The sequence below is a fragment of the Hakea prostrata genome, chromosome 1, assembly GCF_041222555.1.
Source record: "Hakea prostrata isolate BN-2017 chromosome 1, UWA_Hpros_2, whole genome shotgun sequence".
In the NCBI taxonomy this organism is placed as follows: Eukaryota; Viridiplantae; Streptophyta; class Magnoliopsida; order Proteales; family Proteaceae; genus Hakea; species Hakea prostrata.
In genome coordinates, this window is record NC_142600.1 from 40,110,866 (window position 1) to 40,133,136 (window position 22,271).

Sequence of the window (22,271 nt, forward strand, 5' to 3'; positions counted from 1 at the left end):
ACTACACAGTAGTTATACTTGGGGTTTAGTTTGTTGGTTTGTCAGAAGCTGTAGAAAACTAGGGTTTCAACGTTGTTGCTGTCGTTTATTTCTGTACTGATACGGCTGGTTTTTTTTTTGTTTTGCATAGTGGCTCCCAAGATCAAACCGAACTTTATCAGAGCAAAATCTTGCAAGAAAATCATTCCGTCGGTGGTGGTTGGGGCCAGTGCGGTGGTGGTTTCAGCTAGTGAATCCTCCAAGCGTAAGGCGACTGCTGGCGGTGAATCTTCAAGTCAGATTCCCGCAGTTTCTATTGATGCCGTTCCTGCGCCTCCTTTGCCCGAAGTGATCGCTCATCTTTCCCAGGAAGATCTTGATCACTCCGTTGCCGATGGTGCTGCTGGCGCTCTTGCTGGTGAGCCTGTTGGTGAGCCTGTTGGTGCACCCCCGAAGGAGACTTTTCGGGCATCTGAGGCAACTATGTTGGCGTTTGATGAAGGTGTGGTCCCAGCAGGTGCTGCTCCTATTTCTAACTCTAGTGCTTGTTTGGCATCCTCCTTCTCTCCTTCTGAGTTGGAGGATTTTGCCACTAGGAAGCGCCGTTGGGTGACAAGTGATGAAGCTCATCCTTCTCTTGGTGTAGTTCATCCTTCTCATCCTTCGCCTGAATTAGTGTCAAACGAGTTTGACAGAGCGTTGGAATGGTGTACTGCTGCTCGAATGACTTCGAGAGCGCAGTTCTTTCCAAACTTCCGGATGAAGTCTTTACGAAGTCACTGGTGATGTAAGTCTTTCTTCATTATCCTCTCGATTCTGAAAAATTACTTTTCTGCTCCTCGCTAACTCGGAAGTTGTTTGCAGGAGTCTTCTTGGTAACTTCCACAACCAAGTGGAAGCAAGTTACTAGACTCGATAGGTTGAGCAATGAAGTTTCTAGGCTTCGGGAAATCTCTGAAGCTAAAGATGTTGAGATTGCTCGCCTTCGGAATCTAGCTTAGGAGGTGGCGGGAGAGAAAAAAATTCGATGATTGGTCGTCTTCGGTCGGACTTGGATGATGCCGGGGAGAAGATCCGGCGACTGGAGCGAACAGTTGGAAAGTCGGGAGCCAAAGGATCCGAAACATTACCCGAAAGGCAAGCTGTCGTTCCTTTGCCCGAATCCCTTCCAACTGATGTTCGCAGAGCCTGTGTCTTCAAGTATTTACACAGTAAGCCCTTTGTTGATATGCTGAATGCTTATAACTTGCAGGCGTACCGGGATGGTGAGAACGAAGTATGGGAATCAATATTAAGGAAAGATCCTCATTTTGATACGACTCCCTACAGTGCTGTTTGCCATCCTGAAGTATTTACCGACCTGGGTATTCCTCCTCCCGACTGGACCAAGGATAAGATTAATCTTCCACCTTCCGATCCAGATATTATGCAATATCTGGAAGATTCTCCTGTTTATTCTCCGCTAGAAGAAGTCAATTATGACGAGCTTGTACTGAATGCGAGTTTGGTCGAGGACCATTCTTCTCCTGGACAAGCTGGACAAAGAGTATGAAATTGCGGAGGATTTTATGTATACCGAAATATTTTTGTAATCCTCATTTCTTCTCTTCTTTTCCTTGTATCCCCACCAATGGTTGACTCATATGTTTGTTCTAGCAAAGTCGCGTCGATCTTGTATAACTTGTTAAAAGTCACCTGCAATGACTTTCTTCTTTGATCGAAGATTGTATCCAGCTCTTATAATTGTCTTAATACTGGCCTCTTTGGATCTTTTGAAGAAATAAGAAATTACTTTATCTTGAACTTTGCTAGCCACTTGAATCGCCGTTGTATTAGGTCTTAGTTGTCTGAAACAATGCCTTTACTTAAGGATTTCCGGAGAAATACAATAAGTCTGAGAAGGAACTCACTCGGGTTTTAAACCGATGCCTTTACTTAAGGATTTCCGTTGAAATACAATAAGTCTGAGAAGGAACTCACTCGGGTTTTAAACCGATGCCTTTACTTAAGGATTTCCGGAGAAATACAATAAGTCTGAGAAGGAACTCACTCGGGTTTTAAACCAAAGCCTTTACTTAAGGATTTCCGGAGAAATACAATAAGTCTGAGAAGGAACTCACTCGGGTTTTAAACCGATGCCTTTACTTAAGGATAATTCAAAAATTCAATAAGTCTCGAAGGAACTCACTCGGGTTTCAAACGGACGCCTTGCAAAAGGAACTCACTCGGATTTTCATCCGATGCCCCGACTTAAGAAAGTTCGAAAATTTTCCATAAGAGTTGAAGTGTTGAAGGACCCATACGAATTTTCATCCGATGCCTTATAGTTGGATCTTGTTCTTGAATGTGGTGTATGATGCCCCCCAATCAAAAGATAGTTTGTTGAAAGCCAAAAATTGCATTGATTGAGTTGAAAATGATTACATCGCGAACAAAATCATCCTCAAGGATAAAACTTTTTGAGATGCCTAGCATTCCACGAACGATCCAACTCTTTCTGGGAATCGATGTTCTTCAGCCTGTAAGCTTCTGAACCGACCGGTTTCACAACCATATAAGGTCCTTCCCAGGAAGGGTCCAACTTTCTTTGGTGACGCGGGTCGGAAGCTAGGGTGTTTCTCAACACCAGATCTCTGGCTAAGTACCGACGATTCTTTACTCGAGTATTATAATGGGACGCTATCCTTCTTTGATAATGTTGAGTTCGTGCTATTGCCTTTGCCCGAACTTCGTCCAACAAATCAAGACTATCAAGCAGTCCTTGTTCATTTGCTTTTTCCTCGAACTCACGATCCCGTAATGTCCTTGCCATTATCTCCACTGGTGCTAATGCTTCGGATCCATATGCCAACCTGAATGGAGTTTCTCCTGTAGGTGTTCGAACCGTAGTTCTATAAGCCCACAGTACATTATGTAGTTCTTCGACCCAAGAAGCTTTGTCAGCTTCGAGTCTTCTCTTTATTCCTTCCAGTAGCGTTCGGTTAGTAACCTCTACCTGGCCATTGCTTTGGGGGTATGCCACCGAGGACATACGATGCTCGATCATATATGTTCCACGGAATTGCTCAAATTGTGGACAGTGAACCGAGTACCATGGTCGGTGACAATAATCTTTGGAATCCCAAAGCGATATATGATTGATTCAAGCACAAATTTCTCCACTTTTTTCTCAGTAATTGTCGCCGAGTGTAACCGGCTTCTACCCATTTTGTGAAGTAATCAATTGCTACTATCGGATATTCCCGTCCCTTTGATGCCTTGGTGAATTTGCCCATGATATCAATTCCCCACATTGCAAAGGGAATGGGATTTAGAATTGAAGTCATAGTTTCCGCCGGGCGCTTCGACATCTGTAGCATGAATTTGATGAGTTACTACATCGATGAACGTAGTCCATAGCAGCCTCTTGGATCTTAGGTCAATATAACCCAAGTCTTAGAATTTTGTGGGTCAGGGCTCTGCCACCCATGTGAGCTCCACAAATTCCTTCATGAACTTCAGCCAAAGCTGATTTTCCTCCTTCGGGGCCTATACATCTCATAAGGGGTCCAGCATAAGATCTTTTGTATAGTCTCCCATTCCGAATGACAAATCTAGCTGATCGAATCTTGATCGACCTTGCCTCTACTTTGGATCCTCGGGTAGTTTGTCATCCCTTAGATATTCGATTATTGGATCCATCCAAAGAACGTTCGCTTTAATATAAGAAATTTCTTTCTCATGATAACTTGGAAAAGTTATCTCTTCAATGTAGACCGAAGGGTCTAGATTCTTTTCCTTGGCATTGGCTAGTCGGGATAGCTCATCTGCCACTGAATTTTCATTCCTCGAAATCTGAGATATCTTCAAATTCCGAAATTGGTTTTGAAATGCCTGCACTATCTCCCGATATTTTTGCAAGCGTGGTTCTTTAATGCCATACTCCCCCTGGACTTGGTTGACTATAAGCCGAGAGTCACTATAAATAGTAACATCTGCAATAGCTAATGCTTTTGACAACCGAAGTCCCGCTATCGAGGCCTCATATTCTCGCTTCGTTATTACTTGCATCAAATGCGAATCTCAAAGCATATCGAATAATAAATCCTGCTGGACTTTTTAATAGAACTCCAATACTGCTCCATCTTTATTACTCGAACCATCTACATATACCTCCCAAGTGGTTGGTATAATGGGATCCTCAATGGTGGGTTCCACCGGTGCAGTAGTTTCTACTACAAAGTCGGCTAATGCCCGAGCCTTGATTGCGAGTTCCGGGCTTAAAGCTCACTTGGAACTCATCGAGCTCAACCGACCAGGACACCATCCTTCCGGACAAATCAGGTTTGTTAAGAACTTTACTAAGAGGAAAAGTTGTAAATACCTCAATTGGATGAGCCCGAAAATATGGCCTTAGCTTCCTGGCGGCCATCATGAGAGCCAGAGCCCGCTTCTCAATCTGCGAATATCTCGTCTCTCGCATCTAGCAACACGTGGCTTACATAGTAAATCGGCCACTTGTTTCTTATCTTTCTCCCGAACAAGTCTTGCACCGACCGTCGAAAGGGATGTCGCTAGATATAGCTGTAATATTTCCCCCTTCTCTGGCTCGGACAGGATCGGTGGTTGTCCAAGTGCTTCTTTTAATTCCTCGAAAGCTTTCGGCATTCTTCGATCCACTTTGCTTCCTTCTCGCCCTTCGGGTCTTTAAGTGCCTTGAAGAAAGGCAAACATTTTTCTCCGGACTTGGAGATAAATCGATTTAAAGCAAGAACTCTCCCTGTCAAACATTGTACATCCCGAACGGTTTTGGGAGCCTCCATATCAATCGAGCTTGTATTTTGGCGGGATTAGCCTCAATTCCCCTCTCGTGATACCATGAAACCCAAAAATTTGCCCGAGGAGACTCCAAAGGCACATTTTTCCGGGGTTTAACTTCATTTGATTCTTCCTCAGATCTGAGAAAACCTCGATCAAATCTGCAATATGATTTGCTTTTGTAAAGCTTTTCACTAGCATGTCGTCAACATAAGCTTCAACATTCTTTCCTATCAGCTCTTTGAAAATCTTGTTGACGGCCCTCTGATATGTTGCTCCTGCATTCTTCAGGCCAAAAGGCATGACCTTGTAATAATAGCTCTCACGATCAGTCATGAAAGCCGTATACTTCTCATCCTCCTTATTCATAAGGATCCGATTATACCCCGAGTAGGCATCCATGAAACTTAAAGTTTCATATCATGCGATCGCATCTATCAAGAGGTCAATCCGAGGCAACGGGTAGCAATCTTTTGGGCAAGCTTTGTTTAGATCTGTGTAGTCGTACACATCCTCCACTTCCCATTCGCCTTTTTCACCATCACCACGTTGGCCAACCAAGTTGGGCACTCGATTGGTTCTATGAAACCAGAATTCTTAAGTTTTTCAACTTCGCTCCGAACGGCTTCATATTTTTCAATAGAGAAATTTCTCCTTTTCTGTATCACTTGGTTTCGCCTTAGGGTCTATCCGAGTTTGTGCTCTGCAATGGCCCGATCGATCCCCGGCATGTCCTCGGAGACCATGCGAATACATCCTTATTCGTTGAAGAAAAAACTTCAACTCATCTTTAAACTCTTCCACTGTTCGGACCCGATATAAGTAATCTTTTTCTTATCTTCGGTACACGGCTGGATTTGCTCCAGTTTCTCCATTGGTTCGGGCCTTTGCATCTCTGTCTCTTCCCGATCATCTCGAACTTCTATGGGGAGGGCAGTAACCTTCCTCGGACCCTCCTTGTCTTTTAAGTAGGCAACATAACACTGCCGAGAGATCTTCTCGGTCGGAGGAGACTTGACCAATTCCCATATCGATCGGGAATTTTATCTTCGAGTGTTTTGTCGAAACAATAGCACCTATCTTGGATAAAGATGGTCACCCGAGAATCATATTATAGGCTGGTATTTCTCGAACCACCAAAAAATTGATTCGGACAGTTGTTTCCTTAGGAAAACTTCCAATGGATAAATCCCTCTTGAACCGATCCTTCCGCTACTACGAGATGACCCCGCAAAGCCATATAGGTGTGTAGATGAAGGTTTCATCAAGTCCCGATCCACCTTCAATTTTTGATACACTTCGTAGGAAATTAGGTCAGCTGCTGAGACCTCGTATCAATCAAAACTCTATGCACTTCCCGCCGTGCAATCTCTACCTTGATGACTATAGCATCATCATGAGGTAAACATACGTCTCTTTCGTCTTCCTCGCTAAAGGTGATAGAATCTTCACCATTCAGCTTCTTCCGCTTCTCGCGCCTCTCCGGCTCCAACAAATTTGGATTTTGTTTTCGAGACTCCGGAATGATTCGGGCTCTGGTCCCCCGAAGATGGTAAGGATCGGTGACCGAGTAGCAGCTTCAATCACCTCCTTGCCTTTTTTAGACTTCGGGGCCTCCCTAGATCGTTCTGAACTAACCGAACGATCCCTCTTTGGAGCAGCCGTACGTGGCCCACGTGGCTCCTCCCTTCTCCCGCTAACAAAGGCGGACAGATGTCCTTGAGATATCAATCTCTCAATATACGCCTTGAGATGACGACGAGTCATTAGTATAATGACCATAATCCTTGTGGAATCGGCAATACTTTTCTCGATCCTGCTGTTCTCCGGGTTTCAGAAGAATTTTAGGCGGCCACTTTAAAATATTTTTTCTTTTGAGGATATTCAAAATATCAGCCCAAGGAGCATTCAATGGAGTGTACTCACTTCTACCAGGGGATCTTTGGCGCCAAGGCTGGGATTTTCCAACCCGATCGCGAACCTTTTTCTTTGGCTTTCGTCGCTCGGGAGCCTTTTGTTCCTTATTGGAGACTTTATTATCTCCTTGGCGCGCATCTAGAATCTCCATGACTTCCACTGCTTTCGGCATCTCTATACCAACTCAAGCATAAGTCGTAGGTATATCCTGTAGTAATAACTCCAGGAGTTTCCGGTTAGTGAGTCCTGTGAATAGAGCGGTTCTGGCTACTTGTTCATCCAAGTTTTCTATCTCCATCGTCACTTTGTTGAATCTTTTCAGAAACTCTTTGATCGATTCGTTCTTTCCTTGTTTGACAATAAACAAGGTTTCTTCCGTTTTCTTGACTCGTATCCCACTCTGGAATCGCCCTATGAATTGGGGCGCCAATTCGTCAAAGTTTACGATCCTTCCAGAGGGGAGGTTAGAAAACCACTTTTGTGCTGCTCCGGTTAGAGATGAACCAAAAACCCTGCATAAAATTTCATCGAATCACTTGAAAGCGCCATGGTCTCGTTGGTAATAGCCGATGTGAGCTGTTGGATCTCCGGAGCCATCGAATGTTGAGAAGGTAGGCAAACGGAAGTTATGGGGAAACCGATATCCCGCAATTGGCTCAGCAAAAGGAGTCTTCCGAATGACTGAGTAAATATCCTCAGTTATTCTTCCCTTAGCCAATCGCCCTAATTTCTCATTGATGTTGGCCAATTCTTGACCAATCCGGGTCGGGTGATCTTCGACAATATGATCACGACCTCGACTAACACGATCATCCCGTGCTACTCGATCATCACGAACAGCCCGTCCTTCCCGAGCATTCCTCTCGTCACGAATCGCTCGATCATCACGAACGGTTCTTCGACGGTGGGTGAGTGAGTTCTTACCCCCGTATCCAACCTTGTATTTGAATCAGTTGTACTCTCTTGCGGTCTGTCGAACCGATCGCCTCGCCTCGGTTGATCATCGATCCTCCGAAGTCCTCGGTCTCCTTCACGGAAATTCTGATCAACATTCCGGTCTTCAGCCATTCTCTGGTCACGTGGCAATGCACGTCTCCCTGAATCGCGTTGATCAGGCTCTTGTGGTAAAACTACTCGTCTGGTGAGCATGCGGAGTGCTTGGCTCACCTCCAAGAGTTGAATCTTTACCTGATCCAATTGATCTTGGATTGTATCAGGAGGAGGATTACGTCCTCCCTGGCCATCATCCACTTCGATAGGATTTTGGCTTTCCTGGGGAATATCTGGATTATTCACTCCAGGTATCTGAACACCGGAATTGCGTTGTGCAGCGGCTGCTGATCTAGTCACCATGGCTTTTCAAGTCGTTTCCCTTCGATAATGATTATCCGCAGCCGTCAGTTTGAGTCTGCCATCATTAGGGTGATTACCCTAATCCATAAGTAAGATTAGGGCACGCTTGCAGCCGAATAAGCTTTCTTCTTCAGCAAGCCATCTTCCGAATCCGGTTCGCTCGGGAGCGATTCGGTTTTCTCCGTCTCGACCGGGGTCGAGGGTCGGACCAGGTATGAACCCGGTCTGATCATAAACTCTCCATATCAGTGTTCAATCATGTAAACTAATGGATTTTTATTCAATTGTGGGGAAAACACATGTTCAGAACTAGGAGTAGTGTTGTATAAATCAAAGGGAAGCCCATTGGAGCTTAGGGAACTAAACCCACAATTTCTAGATTCAAATATGGGCAGCAGGCATGGTAGTTGATTGTCCGGCTGATCGCCAATCCATTGGGCGTCCTCCAATGGATGAGCAGCTATTGCTGAATTTGTAAAAGGAGATGCAAATTAAGCAAAGAAAAGGGACCTAACATGTAGTCCAACACTTATATGTCATTTCTAGGAGTTGGCAGACTAGCTAGATTGGAGGGGTTTCCCGGAGAGCCACACACCAAACCAGGTAAGTTACATTCCAATACCAAGGTGAGGGGAGGAGATTGTATGTTAGACTTGAAGATTTGCATTCTTTTATATCCCTATATTAGATATGCATTGTGAGTTGAATGATTTGAAGTCGATCAATGATCATCTTAACATGTTCACACATTTATTGGAATCATGGTGGTGAGAGTTTGGACATGGCGTGGCTTAAAGACTTAAGTGTGATTCCGTATTATGTTACTCATGTAATTCAGCACATATTTGAAGCATGATCATAGTTACGAAATCTAGAGATTATATATATATATATATATATATATGAGCTAATATTGAACTAAAATATACATTGACATATATAGTTGGCACATTTATAATGACGTGACTATAAGCATTGGCATGAACATCCTTACACATTGGGCATAATGCATACATCTCATGTAGTATGCATGCAATTTTGCTTCAGTATTGCCTCATTAATGCGCTTGACCGTGCAGCCAGCCGTCATCCTCCCATTAAAATATTCAAAACCCACCTTTATTCCTTGTTTTTTGCTGACGGTTCGGTTCAATGAACGACCCAGCGGTTCGAGTGAATGGATTAGTAAAGTATTGGTATTACATACCAATTAGTTAATACTTTTTAAAAACACAACATACATAATACAAGTATATATAAATTCAAAAACCAGTGGTTTGAGTTTAGATTTTCAAAATATTTTGAAAAACACAAAATCCAATCTGGAACCGCCTAACCCTCATTTCGTGATTTCGACTCTGATGCATCTGGAGAAGAAGAAGAAGAAGCAGGAGCCAGGAGGTTGAAGAAGCTGTTGGTGCAAGAAACGGTTAGAACAGTTCTTCGATTTTAGGGTTCCTGCTTCTCAAGCTTGAGTTTATGACGAAGAAACATTAGGGGCCTCCACCCTTTTGAGAGTTTCCCTCTCCCATCTTCCCAAATAAGTTGTTGGGGGTAATTGTATTACAAATTCTTCAAACATACAAAAATGAAATTGCAATACAATTGAGAGATAAAGATCTTTAGCAAATCGAAGAGCTTGTAGTTGCAACCGAACGAACCACCGATCGATGAGGTTGAGTCACACCTTGATGCTGTCTTTAAGGTAATTGATGCACCCTACTACCAAGGGTTCTTCGCACCACCACCTCCAAGATAAAGCAACCTCCAACTAGAAGATGAGGTAGTTCTTCTAATCCCTTCAAGTAGCCAAAAGCTAGAGCACAACACTTAGACAACTCAAGAAAGAAATGAACTTTGTAAACAAATAATGTGAGTGAGGAGTGTCTCAATTGCACCCAATATGCAAGGAAGGGTTGGGTTTATATAAGCCCAAACCACACCTCCTCACAAGGGGAGAATCAATTCTCCACTAATGGAGAATCAATGGTTTGTCCCTCCTCCACTAATGTGAATAAACCCCCTTGACCTAACCTCCCCACTACTTGGGGAAGCAACTCTCATATTCCCTTCTTTGGAATGAATAGGCTTTAACCCATTCAAAGACCTTAACCCCACTCATGGTAATGGCCATGAATGGTCATGAAATTGAAATGAGAAATGAAGGTCAAGAGGTAGAATTTGAGTAATTCCACCATTTAAGTAAGCCTACCTCGTCACCATGTGATCAAGACCTTTAAGACCCATGACCAATGTTATGAAGGGCCTCCTTTACTCATGGTGTCTCATTACCACCTTTACCTCATGGTGCCTCATTACCACCCTTACCTCAAGGGTCCACACACAAACAAAACAATTAAATAAAAGAAATGCAAAAACTAATTTTGAAACTTAATATATAGATAATATAGATTTGGATAAAAAACCTACCACAAGCAACTTTGCTTCCTTCCTTCCCACAATTACCATTACCATTACTTACCCAGATTCTCTCTCTGCTCTTCGTTCCGTCTCAACAATGCAAGCCACTCCCAATCAACGTCTGGATTTCGGGAAGATGTGATATGGGTACCCTCTCTTTCTCCGTCTCGCTCTTTTTAACATTTTATTGATTCATGTATTGATATCTTTGGTTTTGGATCATTCAGATGCAAACATTATCGGAGGAGATGCTAGATTCGTGCTCCCTGCTGCAACAAGGTCTTCTCTTGCCGTCACTGTCACAACGAGGATATGGTCAGAAACTCTTTAATTAGTAATTACTATACTTCTTATCTTTCGCTCTTCGAAATCGTTACGAACATTCTCTCTTTGGTCTCATCAGAGCACTCTCAAAGACCCCCAAGATCGCCACGAACTTGTTAGGCAACATGTTCAGCAAGTAATTAAAGACTCCCGAGTCCCATTTAATTCAATTTTGTCGCGTTCATGTTTAATAGGAGCTTTAGCTGATGACGAATGGTGGGTAAATTCTTTTTTAGGTTGTTTGCCTAGTTTGCGACACTGAGCAGAAGGTGAGGTCCGCTGTTGCATTTGAGCTTATAGTTTCATTACGCTGGTTCTTTTCTGTTGTTCTCTGACATTAATAGTTAGATTCTAGATGCCTCAGGTTGCTAGGGTCTGTTCTAACTTTGGTGTCAATATGGGCGAATACTTCTGTGAAGTCTGCAAGTTCTTCGATGATGATGTGAGAGTTAGTGGTTTTCTTATCCTGCTTTATGATTTTTGTTCCCTATTTTTAACTGTTTTGGCTCACTTAGAACCCATTGTGTTTGTCTAGCTAATCTGATAATTTTCATTTCCTTTTGTGGCAGACTAGCAAAAAGCAGTTCCATTGTGATGAATGTGGGATTTGCAGGTGAATAACTAGCCACGTCCAACTACCTTTTGCTCTTCCACCCTCTCCCAATTCCAGTTTTTGATGTTCTTTCCAGTAGCCAAGTTGGATACTAATCTATGTCTTTGATAACTTGGACAGAGTTGGTGGCCGCGAAAATTTCTTTCACTGCAAGAAGTGTGGTATGCATCACTGGAGTCTCCCTTAACCATCACTTTTTTCCTTAGCTTTCTTTGTTACTGTAAATGGAAAGTCAGGATGCTATAAAGTTTTCATGGGTTTTTCTTTTTCCTCAACTCGACCGATTCTGTTGAGAAAAAGCACTATTAAAGACAAAAGAAAGCATCCCTTCTTAACTTTTCTAAGGGAAAACGCTGGGTAGCTTAGCAGTGTCCAGCATTGTAGCACCCAATTTATGATCATCTCCCCCAACCCCCCCCCCCCTTTTGAGGGGTAAAAGGAGTCATTTCAAAGGAAGAGAGTGACACATCCATAGGGTGCTAGCACATCCATCCTCTCCCTTTCTCTAAATATTTCACAGTTTGTTCTATCCATTAGTGTTTATTGTTGGATTCAGGATTGCTGAAAGTTGATGACTATTTAGGTGATAGTTCTAGCTCCCTAGAGCTTGGGATGATTGATTAACAAACAGTAGCAGTTTTAGCTCGTCTGTTTCTGTGCTGTGCTTTACTAATAGGAATTACATCTACTGAGTCTATATCTATTAGTATGCTTCCAAACTTTTTTTCATGTGTTTAGAATAGATAGAAATATCAAGCACACCTACCAATCTCATCTTTTATCAAGGTTTAAGACCAAAACTGCCAAGTCTTCAACTTCCAATTGAACTATAAGTTTGCATCTTACATTTTCTGTGGGTACTCTGACTAGGTTCAGCAAGTTATTTTTATCCATTGACTAAGCAAAAGTTAGTCTGCTGACAGTGACAACAGACCAAGGCTCTCCATGCCCAAGTATATCAAGTTCAGCCCAGCTACTACAAATCATTGTCATTACTCCTGGATTCACTTTGTGTATTGTGTAATCCTCTTATGTAACTTTCAGGTTCCCTATCTTAATATATTTTGGACAAACAGGTTCTTGCTATGCGGTTAGTCTACGCGATAATCACTTGTGTCTGGAGAACTCTATGCAACACCAGTGTCCTATCTGTTGTGAGGTTTGAGTCCTTATCTACTCACTTTTTTCCCTTGATTAAATTTTTTTCCCCCTTGATTGAAAATTTCAAGTCATTTTTACTTTTAGCTGTGGTGCATTATGTGGCAGTATCTTTTTGACTCGCTGAAAGAAACTACAGTTATGAAGTGTGGCCACACGATGCACAGTGAATGTTGTTATGAGATGCAAAAGCATAACCAGTAAGTTCTAGTAATATTTTGATTTAGTTTCATGAACGCCTGATTAATGGTGACATTATGACTTGTACAATTAGGCTCTAAGTAGCTTTGTGATTGCCAACCAGATATTGTTGCCCCATATGCTCAAAGTCGATCACTGACATGTCTAGTGTCTGGAGTAAAATGGATGGGAGGTATGTGTTTCTTGATTATTTTAGCTTTTGTAAAATATTGGAAGGTTAGACATATTTTCTGTGTTGGTATATGGTTGACAGAATCATTAATAATCTTCTCCAAACTTATTTAACTTTAAACTTGTGGTCAATTAGAACCTTTTTATTAATATATAGTTTTGGTTGCATTTCATTTTAAAAATCAACAGGGATATGCTATTGTATTTAACATCCATCATGTACTCAGGAAATGTGAAGTTTGGAATGGTTGTTGTGGAGTGTAGGACATTTTAAACATCTAGTCTGGATTAGGGTTTATTTATATTTCACTTCTGGTTGTGTAGGTTAAACCTCCTGTTTTTTTCTTGTTCATTATCTTAACAGATTAGCTGAAGGTTTCTTTTATGGGGCATTTGATATTTGGGGTTGTTGCGCAATTTAATGTGTATACTAACTTTCTGTAAAATTGCCACCTTTTCATGTTCAGGCTACCATCATGCCCGAAGATTATCGGAACAGAAAGGTGCCTACTTCCTGCTATTATTTTATCATGCAAGCTTGGATGCCAGTTTTGAATACCTTGATATCCTGCTCCATATGGATATATTATTCATCTTAATTTAGAGATGTACCAACAAGAAAATATTGTGCTATATTTATATGGTGATGCACTGAAGACATCACCCTTTATAACATGGTTTAGAACGTCGGAATTGAATTAAATCGGCTTTTTTGGATGAAAATCAGCACGACCACTCTAGATTAGTGGCACTGATGCTGATTCCTTTCATTTTCTCATTTGACTGGCAATTCTGAGGTTTGTTACTCTGCTTTCTTACACATACCAGGTAATAACAAGAGAAGTGACTTTCGTTAGAACAGATCTTACAAGTGCCTCTTGGGAAGGCCCAATTTTCAGATATTAAATTTTGTCTGTCAGTTTTGGCTGATTTTCAGTGAGCACAACCCTTTCCCGCTCTCCTAGAATTTAATCCAAACCCAGCCCCAATTCCATCGTTAAACCTGGAAATCTGAAAACTTTAAACCTCACGACGCCTAGCCATAGTTCCCAAATTTCGAGTTGGTTCTGATTTGAGGTGCTGCAGCATTGGCCCTTGGTTCCTTATCAATCTAAGTTTGCATCATAAGGTACCTGACATTTCACATATTATGTTTAGGGTATCTAAAATGAATCATAGTCTTCAGATTTCTCTTCTTTTCTTTTCTTCTTCTTCCTCTAATCACCATCCTTGGTCGCCCTTCCTTCAACCTCAGCCACCCACCCCTGTTACAAACTAAGTACCAAACTGAACGCAACTCCCCTAACCCTTGCTGTGACCCAACCCACACCACACCGCACCCTCTCTGTCTACCCTTCCTTTCTTCCTTCTTCAGTCCACCGTTGCTACGATCTTTGCCCCACTTCAACCCCAAACTCCCACTCCTCTCTCGATCTGGCTACATAGCCTTTCTCCACCCCCATGATCCTAAACCTTACTGCTGCTACACACCATACCTGTAATGACCTCAATTACCTGCCTTACCCCATGTTAGGATTCAAGTTTTCATGGATGATGGTAATGGATTGGGAACGTTTGCAGAAAAACAGAGGCTAGAATGCTGATACCGGCTTGTCTGTTCCCTCTTTTTCCCTTCCTCTTTTCTTGTAGCAGACAATCTCAATACATGGGCAGGGCAGGTTCAGTAGGGTTGTGGGTTTGCAGAAGGAGTGAGGTGCGGCAGAGTGAACTGAGAAGATGAGAAGTTGGGTAGTCACTGGGGTTGCAGCATTGGTGTTATAACTGAAATAAACAGAGATTAGGAAAAGGAAAACAAATGTGTAAATATGTTAGTAGAGGAAAAAAAAAAGATAATTTGACCAAGCCAGATTTAAAATGGTTATCTTTGATGTAAAAGAAACCCAGGCACTCGCATGCATGTGAACAGTGTTTCTCCTCTGGAAGTAACTAAGATGAAAACTACTATAACTGTTCTACTGGCATCTTCCTGAGGCGCACACCTTCTAGCAAGCATTCTCCCTGCTTTGAAAGCCTTGTGACCTGCTGGCCAAACACACAGGTCAAATGCAAAGAGACCTGGACCTTATTTGCCAAGATATATGTGGCAAACCATCTCCATGGCCTGTATGATGCTGAAGAAACCCAATGTTTATGAGAGGGTCATTGATTCCATGGGTTTAAGTTGAGATTTGAATGGATTCTACTGGTGAATTTGGGATGCTATAAGGTTTTGGTGAACTAACATTTCAGAAAAGGAAAACAGTAAAAGGGAGGGTAGTTTTAGGGATTTGGAGGTTTTGAAGTAGAAATTTGGATTGCTTACAATCGAATCTGAACTTGAACATAGTGTTATTCAAACTAATGAAGAGTTTGGTTGATTGAGGACCCTCTAGGCTTCCCATCGTCAAGGTGATGATTGGACAACACCAATCCAACTAAACTGAATTCTCAACTGAGCGTACATGACTAGAGCTCAGCTTATGGCTGTTAGAAACCTAGATTCTGAACCATGCTTATACTCAATCTATCATATGCTCCTCTCTAGTCAAACCAGGGCCCAGATTAACTCCATTATATCTTCCTCCAATTCTTTGATGAGGCTGACATGATCCTTAAAACAAAAGATATTGAAGTAGGGAAAATCAATCAAAGTAGATCATGAGTAAATTATTTCCTGTGGTAGTTCTCTAACATTTCCTTTTATAGAGTTTCATTCTAACAAAACTGCAATTGTGATGTGAGTGTGTGATTGGAGAGTACAAGATAAGTTCCTAATCATTTTAACCTTCTGTTTTTTTTCCCCTCTTGAAAAGCATCTAATTCCTAATCAGCTTTTCTTGGGATATGTTTTATATAAATCTCAGTGAAGTTTCCAAACTTTTGTATGACCTTTCACATTGTGGCAGGTTTTCATTTGATCCTAATGCAAAGTTGGGCTTGAATGTTGCTTCTTGCTTTTATACAAGGTAATCCACAAGGCATATACAATTACTGAATTCAGTGGTTCTTATAGGGTTTGATGACCTATACAATTGAAATCTCTTAAATAATCTTCTCATTTTGTAGTAATTTCTCATTACTGTAGGGCCCCACAAGGACTTGATGAAGGGAAAATGCAATATGCGCTTTGCTTGTAAGTCTTTCTATTTAACTGATAACATGGTTGATGAGAACATCTTTCTTAATATTAGATCAAGCTTCACTTAAAGTTTTATAACCTGCCATGCCCAGTTGATCATTGAAACATCAACAAGTTTATATAAAACATATAAACTTAATTGATGCATCTAAGGAAGAGAGAGAGGGGAAAAAAAAAGAAAAAAGACACCAACTCCTTGAGACATTGATGAGATCTCAAGATTTTAATAATCCTGACTTAATTGAGATGGCAAGTTGAGACGAGTTTCCAGACCTTGTTTAAAGGTCTTGTGGCCTTATGCTGCTACTTTGAATGTATGATTACATAGGTCATATTATTTTTTATGGTCTTTCGGTCTAAAATGTTTCGAGTAGAAATTTTACATAAGACTCCTTTGGTTAAATAGACATCTTTTTGTGTGTGTGTGTCTATGAATTTTTATTGGTTCTAATTGTTCAAGTATCCAACTCAAGACCTTAAGCTATGAGGTAGAGATGTCCAACTAGTGCATGAAGTCATTCAAGCTCCCGAAGTTTTCCAATCGGGGAAAAACTTCTCACTTGTTGCCCTCTTTAAAGGTGAGTACACAACTACACATGGCATGTGTAGCCCTTGTTTTGGGTGATCCATGTTCAACAGTGGGTCCAATGGCTCTAATACTGTGTGACAACCATTTGCACAACACTTAGGCAAACCAAGGTGTTGGGAGGGGAAAAAAGTAAGTTGACACCACCAAGGCAAGGTGTTTGGTTGACTAGGTAGTCCAGGAAATGCCTTTTGACAACTATGCTTATCTCAGAAGCTCAAGCTGTTAGGAAATGGGCACAACAACATGGCTCCAGCGCTTGCACGCAGCATGCACAACTTTGACTGAGGGTAGAGAACAGGGTCGAACATACTCCCATTTACATATGTAAGATTGAATAGCTGGCCTTAGTTTAGATACATTGTTCAAGTATACAAACCAAAAGCTTTCGCCATTTTGGTGGAAAGGCCTAACTGTAGAAGAAGGCATCTCAGGCCTTAGAGTTTGCCAACTCAAGATTGCATTACCAGTGCTAATGCTATTGTACTTTTGGATATAACTTGCCAATTTTTTCCCTTAATTGAACATAAGTTGCTTAGACTGTCTTATAAATGTTTATTTTTGCTAATTTTTTTCTATTTAGGTATATGCCTATATCAGATCCAGACACAAGGGATATTTTGATTTATTGATTAAGGGCCTGTTTGGTTGTGTGAATCCAGGGATTTCAAATCCATGGATTCATGAATGGGTTTTTTGTCCCCATTTGGTTGGAAAACATGGGGCGGTTCATGAATCCAGCCATTTCAAAATATAAGGTAAAAACTTGAATGAGTTGATTCTTTGGGTTTGAGGTGAAATGAGTGGAATGAAGTCTGCGTATAAAAACCCTTGGATGAGCGGATTCACGTTTGACGGAACGAGTCGAACGACGCTCGAAAGGCAACTTCTCTCTCGAATAGTCTTCTCTCTTGACAAGCACACGAACAATCTTCGGCTCGACTCTTGAAGGTGAGTTCTGTTCTTGATGTTGTTGTTCAACATTTCTTCTACTTTGTTTGAGTTTTTTTTATTTTTTATCACCATAGAGTTTCGGAGGATCGAAGGAGAAGTTGTTGGTGGAAGGTGCTTCGTTCTTCTGGTTTTGGAGCGACATTTTTTTGTCAAAAGTGTTGGTCGAAGGTGATTTCTTTTCCCCCAAAATCTTCGATTTTTCTTGCCGAAGGTGTTGTTCTTCATCTTTTATTTTTCAGATTTTGTCTTCTATTTATCTGATGTATTTTCTCTTGGAGGGTTTTGGAGCATAAGCCTTGGGCCGAAGGCACAAAACGAGTTATTTCCTCGAGCAAATCAGAGGTGCAAGCTGTGCTTCATCTCTGTCTTCTTCTCCTTGCTGTTATTCCTTATATTTTCTTGGCATTGTATATTCCTAAGAAATTTTCTTGGTTGATGTTGGACTTCTTTAGCCAATTTAGTCCATCAACATTCCCATATGAACACCCGTACTGTTTCTGGATTGGGTTAGTGTGGTTCTATGATTCTATCTAAGCTATAAAGAGATTCGAGGGCTATTTCTTGTATATGACTCTTAGGATGCATTCCCATCCCGAACCCTTAAAAGTTGTTTTTTCTAATGTTGTGGTGGTATAGATCTGATTGAGGGTTATCTGAACTAAATTGTTTTAGAAAAGTGAAGCTACGAAAACTCCTCCTTCATAATTTTGAAAGGCTGATTTTGCGGGGGGCTTCCTTGGTTCATAGTTCGTTTGTCCTTGTCTCACTGTGTTTGATAATTTCTTCCTGATTATCCAGTACCCCAATTTGATTCTCTTGGAAGGTGCTTGCAACTTCTTTTATTTTAATTCCATTAATTCTGGAGTACCTATGAACTTGGTATGGGGTTAGTGGAGTTAATATTATGATTTGTTAGTCCTTATATGAAGAACAGAGAAGGGTAGTGAAGAATATCCACCTTCCGGTTGTTTTCAGTTTTATCTGTTTGTTAGGTTTTTCACCTCATATTGTGTTAGGATATTAAGCTTCTTTCAATCAGTGTTCAACTGCTACAAATCAGAGGTAAAAAATGCTTGAGTATAATTATTTTTATTCTATATCTTTCACCATTTGCTGGGTTGAACAAATACAATGGTTAATGCTTCTATTGTTCTTCAGTGAAAGAAATAATTGAATTAGATCTCAGTTTTCCCCAGCAACAGGGTTTAATTTGCTTTATTTATCACATGAATCATCCATTGATAAAATAGGAACACCATTTTCATTCATCCAATGGCACTTGGCTACTATACAAGAAAAGGAAAAAAGAATGAACCAGGGCAGACTTGGTTGCAACAACAAATATTGTTATGCATATCATATTTGATATGAAAAAGGAATGAATCAGTTTCTGCTCTAGTCCATGTTCATGGTTATCTATCTCAAATATGATATGCATAATAATATTCATATGCAGGGTCTCCTAGTTTTTATTTCTATTGGGATTTTTTTATTTGTTATTCACTTTTTTTTCTTCTCACTAGACCTTTGGGGGTGGGTGGGGTTGTCCTTCAGAAGATGTTGGGGGAAAAGAAATAGATATGCATAGGAGGTTCATACAATACCATTTAATCAATACAGTAACAATAATGAATAGGAAATAATAATACAGTCACTTTGAGGAGAGCTTCCAAGCTATAGGCAAACCATAGGAAACTTACATTAACCTTCCAATGTCAATATGAATCAACAAGCATGGACATGGGTCTTGTTACTAGCAAACTGATGATGACTTCATGAAAAAATAGAAAAAGGGGGTGAGAGGGTGTTTACTTGGCAAATCAGGACAGAAGGTCAGGCTTCTCTGATTCACATGCTTGCATACAGGAGGAAAGAAAGCTGTCCAATTTCATATCGAGTTAAGATTTGGTCATTTGGTTGGTTTATGTTTTGTTGGGAAAAATTTTGACTGGACTTTCAAGATGTGAATTTAGTTCCTTTCCTTTTGTCCATCTCTTGAACAGTTAAAATGGAGTTAGAAATGCATTAGCATTGGTTATTAGCTAGTCTGATTACTTCACTTGTTTCAACTTTTACCTTACTTTCAATTTCTGCATGGTCATATCTGCCCCATGTATGGCCTCTTATAGTCTCCTTTAAATATTCAGAGGATTAAAAGTAGAGAGATGATTTCCCAACCATCCTAGGGTACTGACATCATTAACAACAACAAATATAAGAACTTCTTACATGTCCCACAACAGTAAGAGGTTTCCTATGGGATGTGCCTGAATCCTACCATTTGCAAGCTCAATAAGGAGATTTGCTTGATAGTTCTTCTCCAATTCTGTAGACCCTACTGAGTACATAACCACACGATCTTGGTGAACACAAGGTTTGAGCATTAATAGAACCTTTTGAAGTGGGAAATGCTGTAATAAAGGTATTCATTTTTTATTGTTGTTAGAAAGATGCATATCCATGACAACACAGAGTACCATAGAATTGTTAGAACACAAGCATCAGTTAATATTTGTTTAATGCTCTCGGATTGATGGAATTGGATCTTCATTTGTAAAATTGAATTTGGCTTTTTGGAACCAATTTTTTTTTTTTAATTAAAAAATTATCCCAACATTATCTGTATCATTGCACTGATTGAAGGATATTGGTTGAAGACTTTCGATGATCTTTGGCAGTTTGTATTGTTTGATCATATTTGTTTTGTTTTATTTTGACATACTTGATCATAAAACTTTGTCTTAAGAAAGGGGTTAGAATTGTAAATCTCCATATTTGACTCAATAATGTGCCTGTGGACCTGTGAATTTGGTGCAGTTGTGTGATCATTTATCCGGAATGGGTGGATGCTATTGTGAAGACGGGTCATCTACAAGTATGAAGCAACCCACTCCATTATGCTACTGTGGGCAAGGGAGGATGTTGCTGCTGACTTCAAACATAACAAAAATCCAGGTCGGAGATTTTATAGGTGCCCAAATGGTGTAAGGCATCCACATTCTTTTATTTGGGTAGATGAGATGTGTGGTAGTGAAGCAGCAACGTACGTCCATTGTAGAGCTTCAACGTCGTATGACAATGTCAATAGTAGAGGACAATGTAAACGCCCTACGTTCAAAGTCAGTATTGTAACATGACAAGAGGACAAGAGTAAAGTGGTTGGGTATTATTGAAATTTTATTTTAACAAAATGTACTGTATCTATGTGAAAGACTGATCACATTGTATTTCAAGGGTTGTAAGTACTTGTCAAAACAATTTTACCTATAATATATGATATTGTACACATTCAATTATATAATTTGTCATATCTATTTTCCATGTGTCAATTATAGTCTGATGAAATAAATAATTGAAACATCAGCTTCATATTGAAACATTATTGAATATTTGTATATGGATAGTGATACTAATTCCCATACACATTATTGTAAGTCTTCATTTTAAAATTTCAGTGACCATAACAGTCTGATGAAAGAAAGACTTGGTATGTAAAGTGGTTATTCCAATTTACCAAAATTGGAAAAGATATGAAGATTTGGTATGTATGAATGCACAAACATGTATGCAAGCTCTGATGCAACGGAATGGTTCATTTTTAAACGGAAACGGAATGGTTCTTTTTTAAAGGGAACCAACCCGTTTCTCAGAGTGATCACAGAGACGAAACGGAATGATTCTTTTTTAAACGGAACCAACCCATTTCATCAGAGTCATCACAGAGACGAAACGAAATAGTTCATTTTTAAACGGAACCAACCCGTTTCTCAGAGTGATCACATAGACGAAACGGAATGGTTCCTTTTTAAACGGAACCAACCCGTTTCATCAGAGTCATCATAGAGACAAAACGGGTTGGTTCCTTTTTAAACGGAACCAACCCGTTTCATCAGAGTGATCACAGACACAAAACGGAATGGTTCCTTTTTAAACGGAACCAACCCGTTTCATCTGAGTCATCACAGAGACGAAGCGGAATGGTTCCTTTTTAAACGGAACCAACCCATTTCATCGGAGTGATCATTTAAACAGAAATGGGTTGGATCCTTTTGAAACGGAACCATTCCGTTTCATCAGGCTGATCACATAGAGGAAACGGAATGGTTCCTTTTTAAACGGAACCAACCCGTTTCCTCTATGTGATCAACCTGATGAAACGGAATGGTTCCGTTTCAAGTGGCTTCAGAACGGAAGCATTCCGTTTTACCAAGTTTTTAAAATTTTCCATTTCCTCGTTCATGTGTTTGAAACAATAACACACCGCATTCGTGAATTCGGTTTCACAACTGCATTCATACTTTATTTCCATTGAAAGAAAATTGCGTGATCATTCTAAGTACAAGATTCAATTATTTGGTTTACAGATTTTTATTGCAATTAAAATAGAAAAGAAAGGTGATCTGTTCTGAAATCAGATGAGGTAGTCACCGGCCTTTTTTGCACAATTTCTTCACTTCCATGCACAGGAATTTCCAAACACCAGTTCAACCTATAACAAACCACAACCTCCTTAAATGTAGTTCCTCCATTCCGTTTGGGGAGAGAAACTCAACCAACCATATCTCATTACGTTTAATGTTAGGTTAAGACTTGTCACTGTTCCTATGTATCTGTGGTTAATTCCCTTTGTGTTTTTGCAATCCTAATACTCTTTGAATT

General features: G+C 40.5%; 1 protein-coding gene across 1 annotated transcript; it reads left to right on the plus strand.

The window, feature by feature from the left end:
* The first annotated feature begins 10,499 nt into the window (after positions 1-10,499).
* LOC149028947 (E3 ubiquitin-protein ligase MIEL1-like) lies at positions 10,500-20,894 on the plus strand. Its single transcript, XM_089139612.1, has 14 exons — positions 10,500-10,613; positions 10,694-10,781; positions 10,870-10,926; positions 11,027-11,059; positions 11,146-11,238; positions 11,360-11,403; positions 11,524-11,564; positions 12,480-12,562; positions 12,670-12,761; positions 12,866-12,934; positions 13,401-13,436; positions 15,840-15,899; positions 16,019-16,066; positions 20,430-20,894. The coding sequence occupies exons 2-14, from the start codon at positions 10,779-10,781 to the stop codon at positions 20,491-20,493; spliced, it is 723 nt and encodes a 240-aa protein (XP_088995738.1). The 5' UTR covers positions 10,500-10,613; positions 10,694-10,778; the 3' UTR covers positions 20,494-20,894.
* Positions 20,895-22,271: the final 1,377 nt, after the last annotated feature.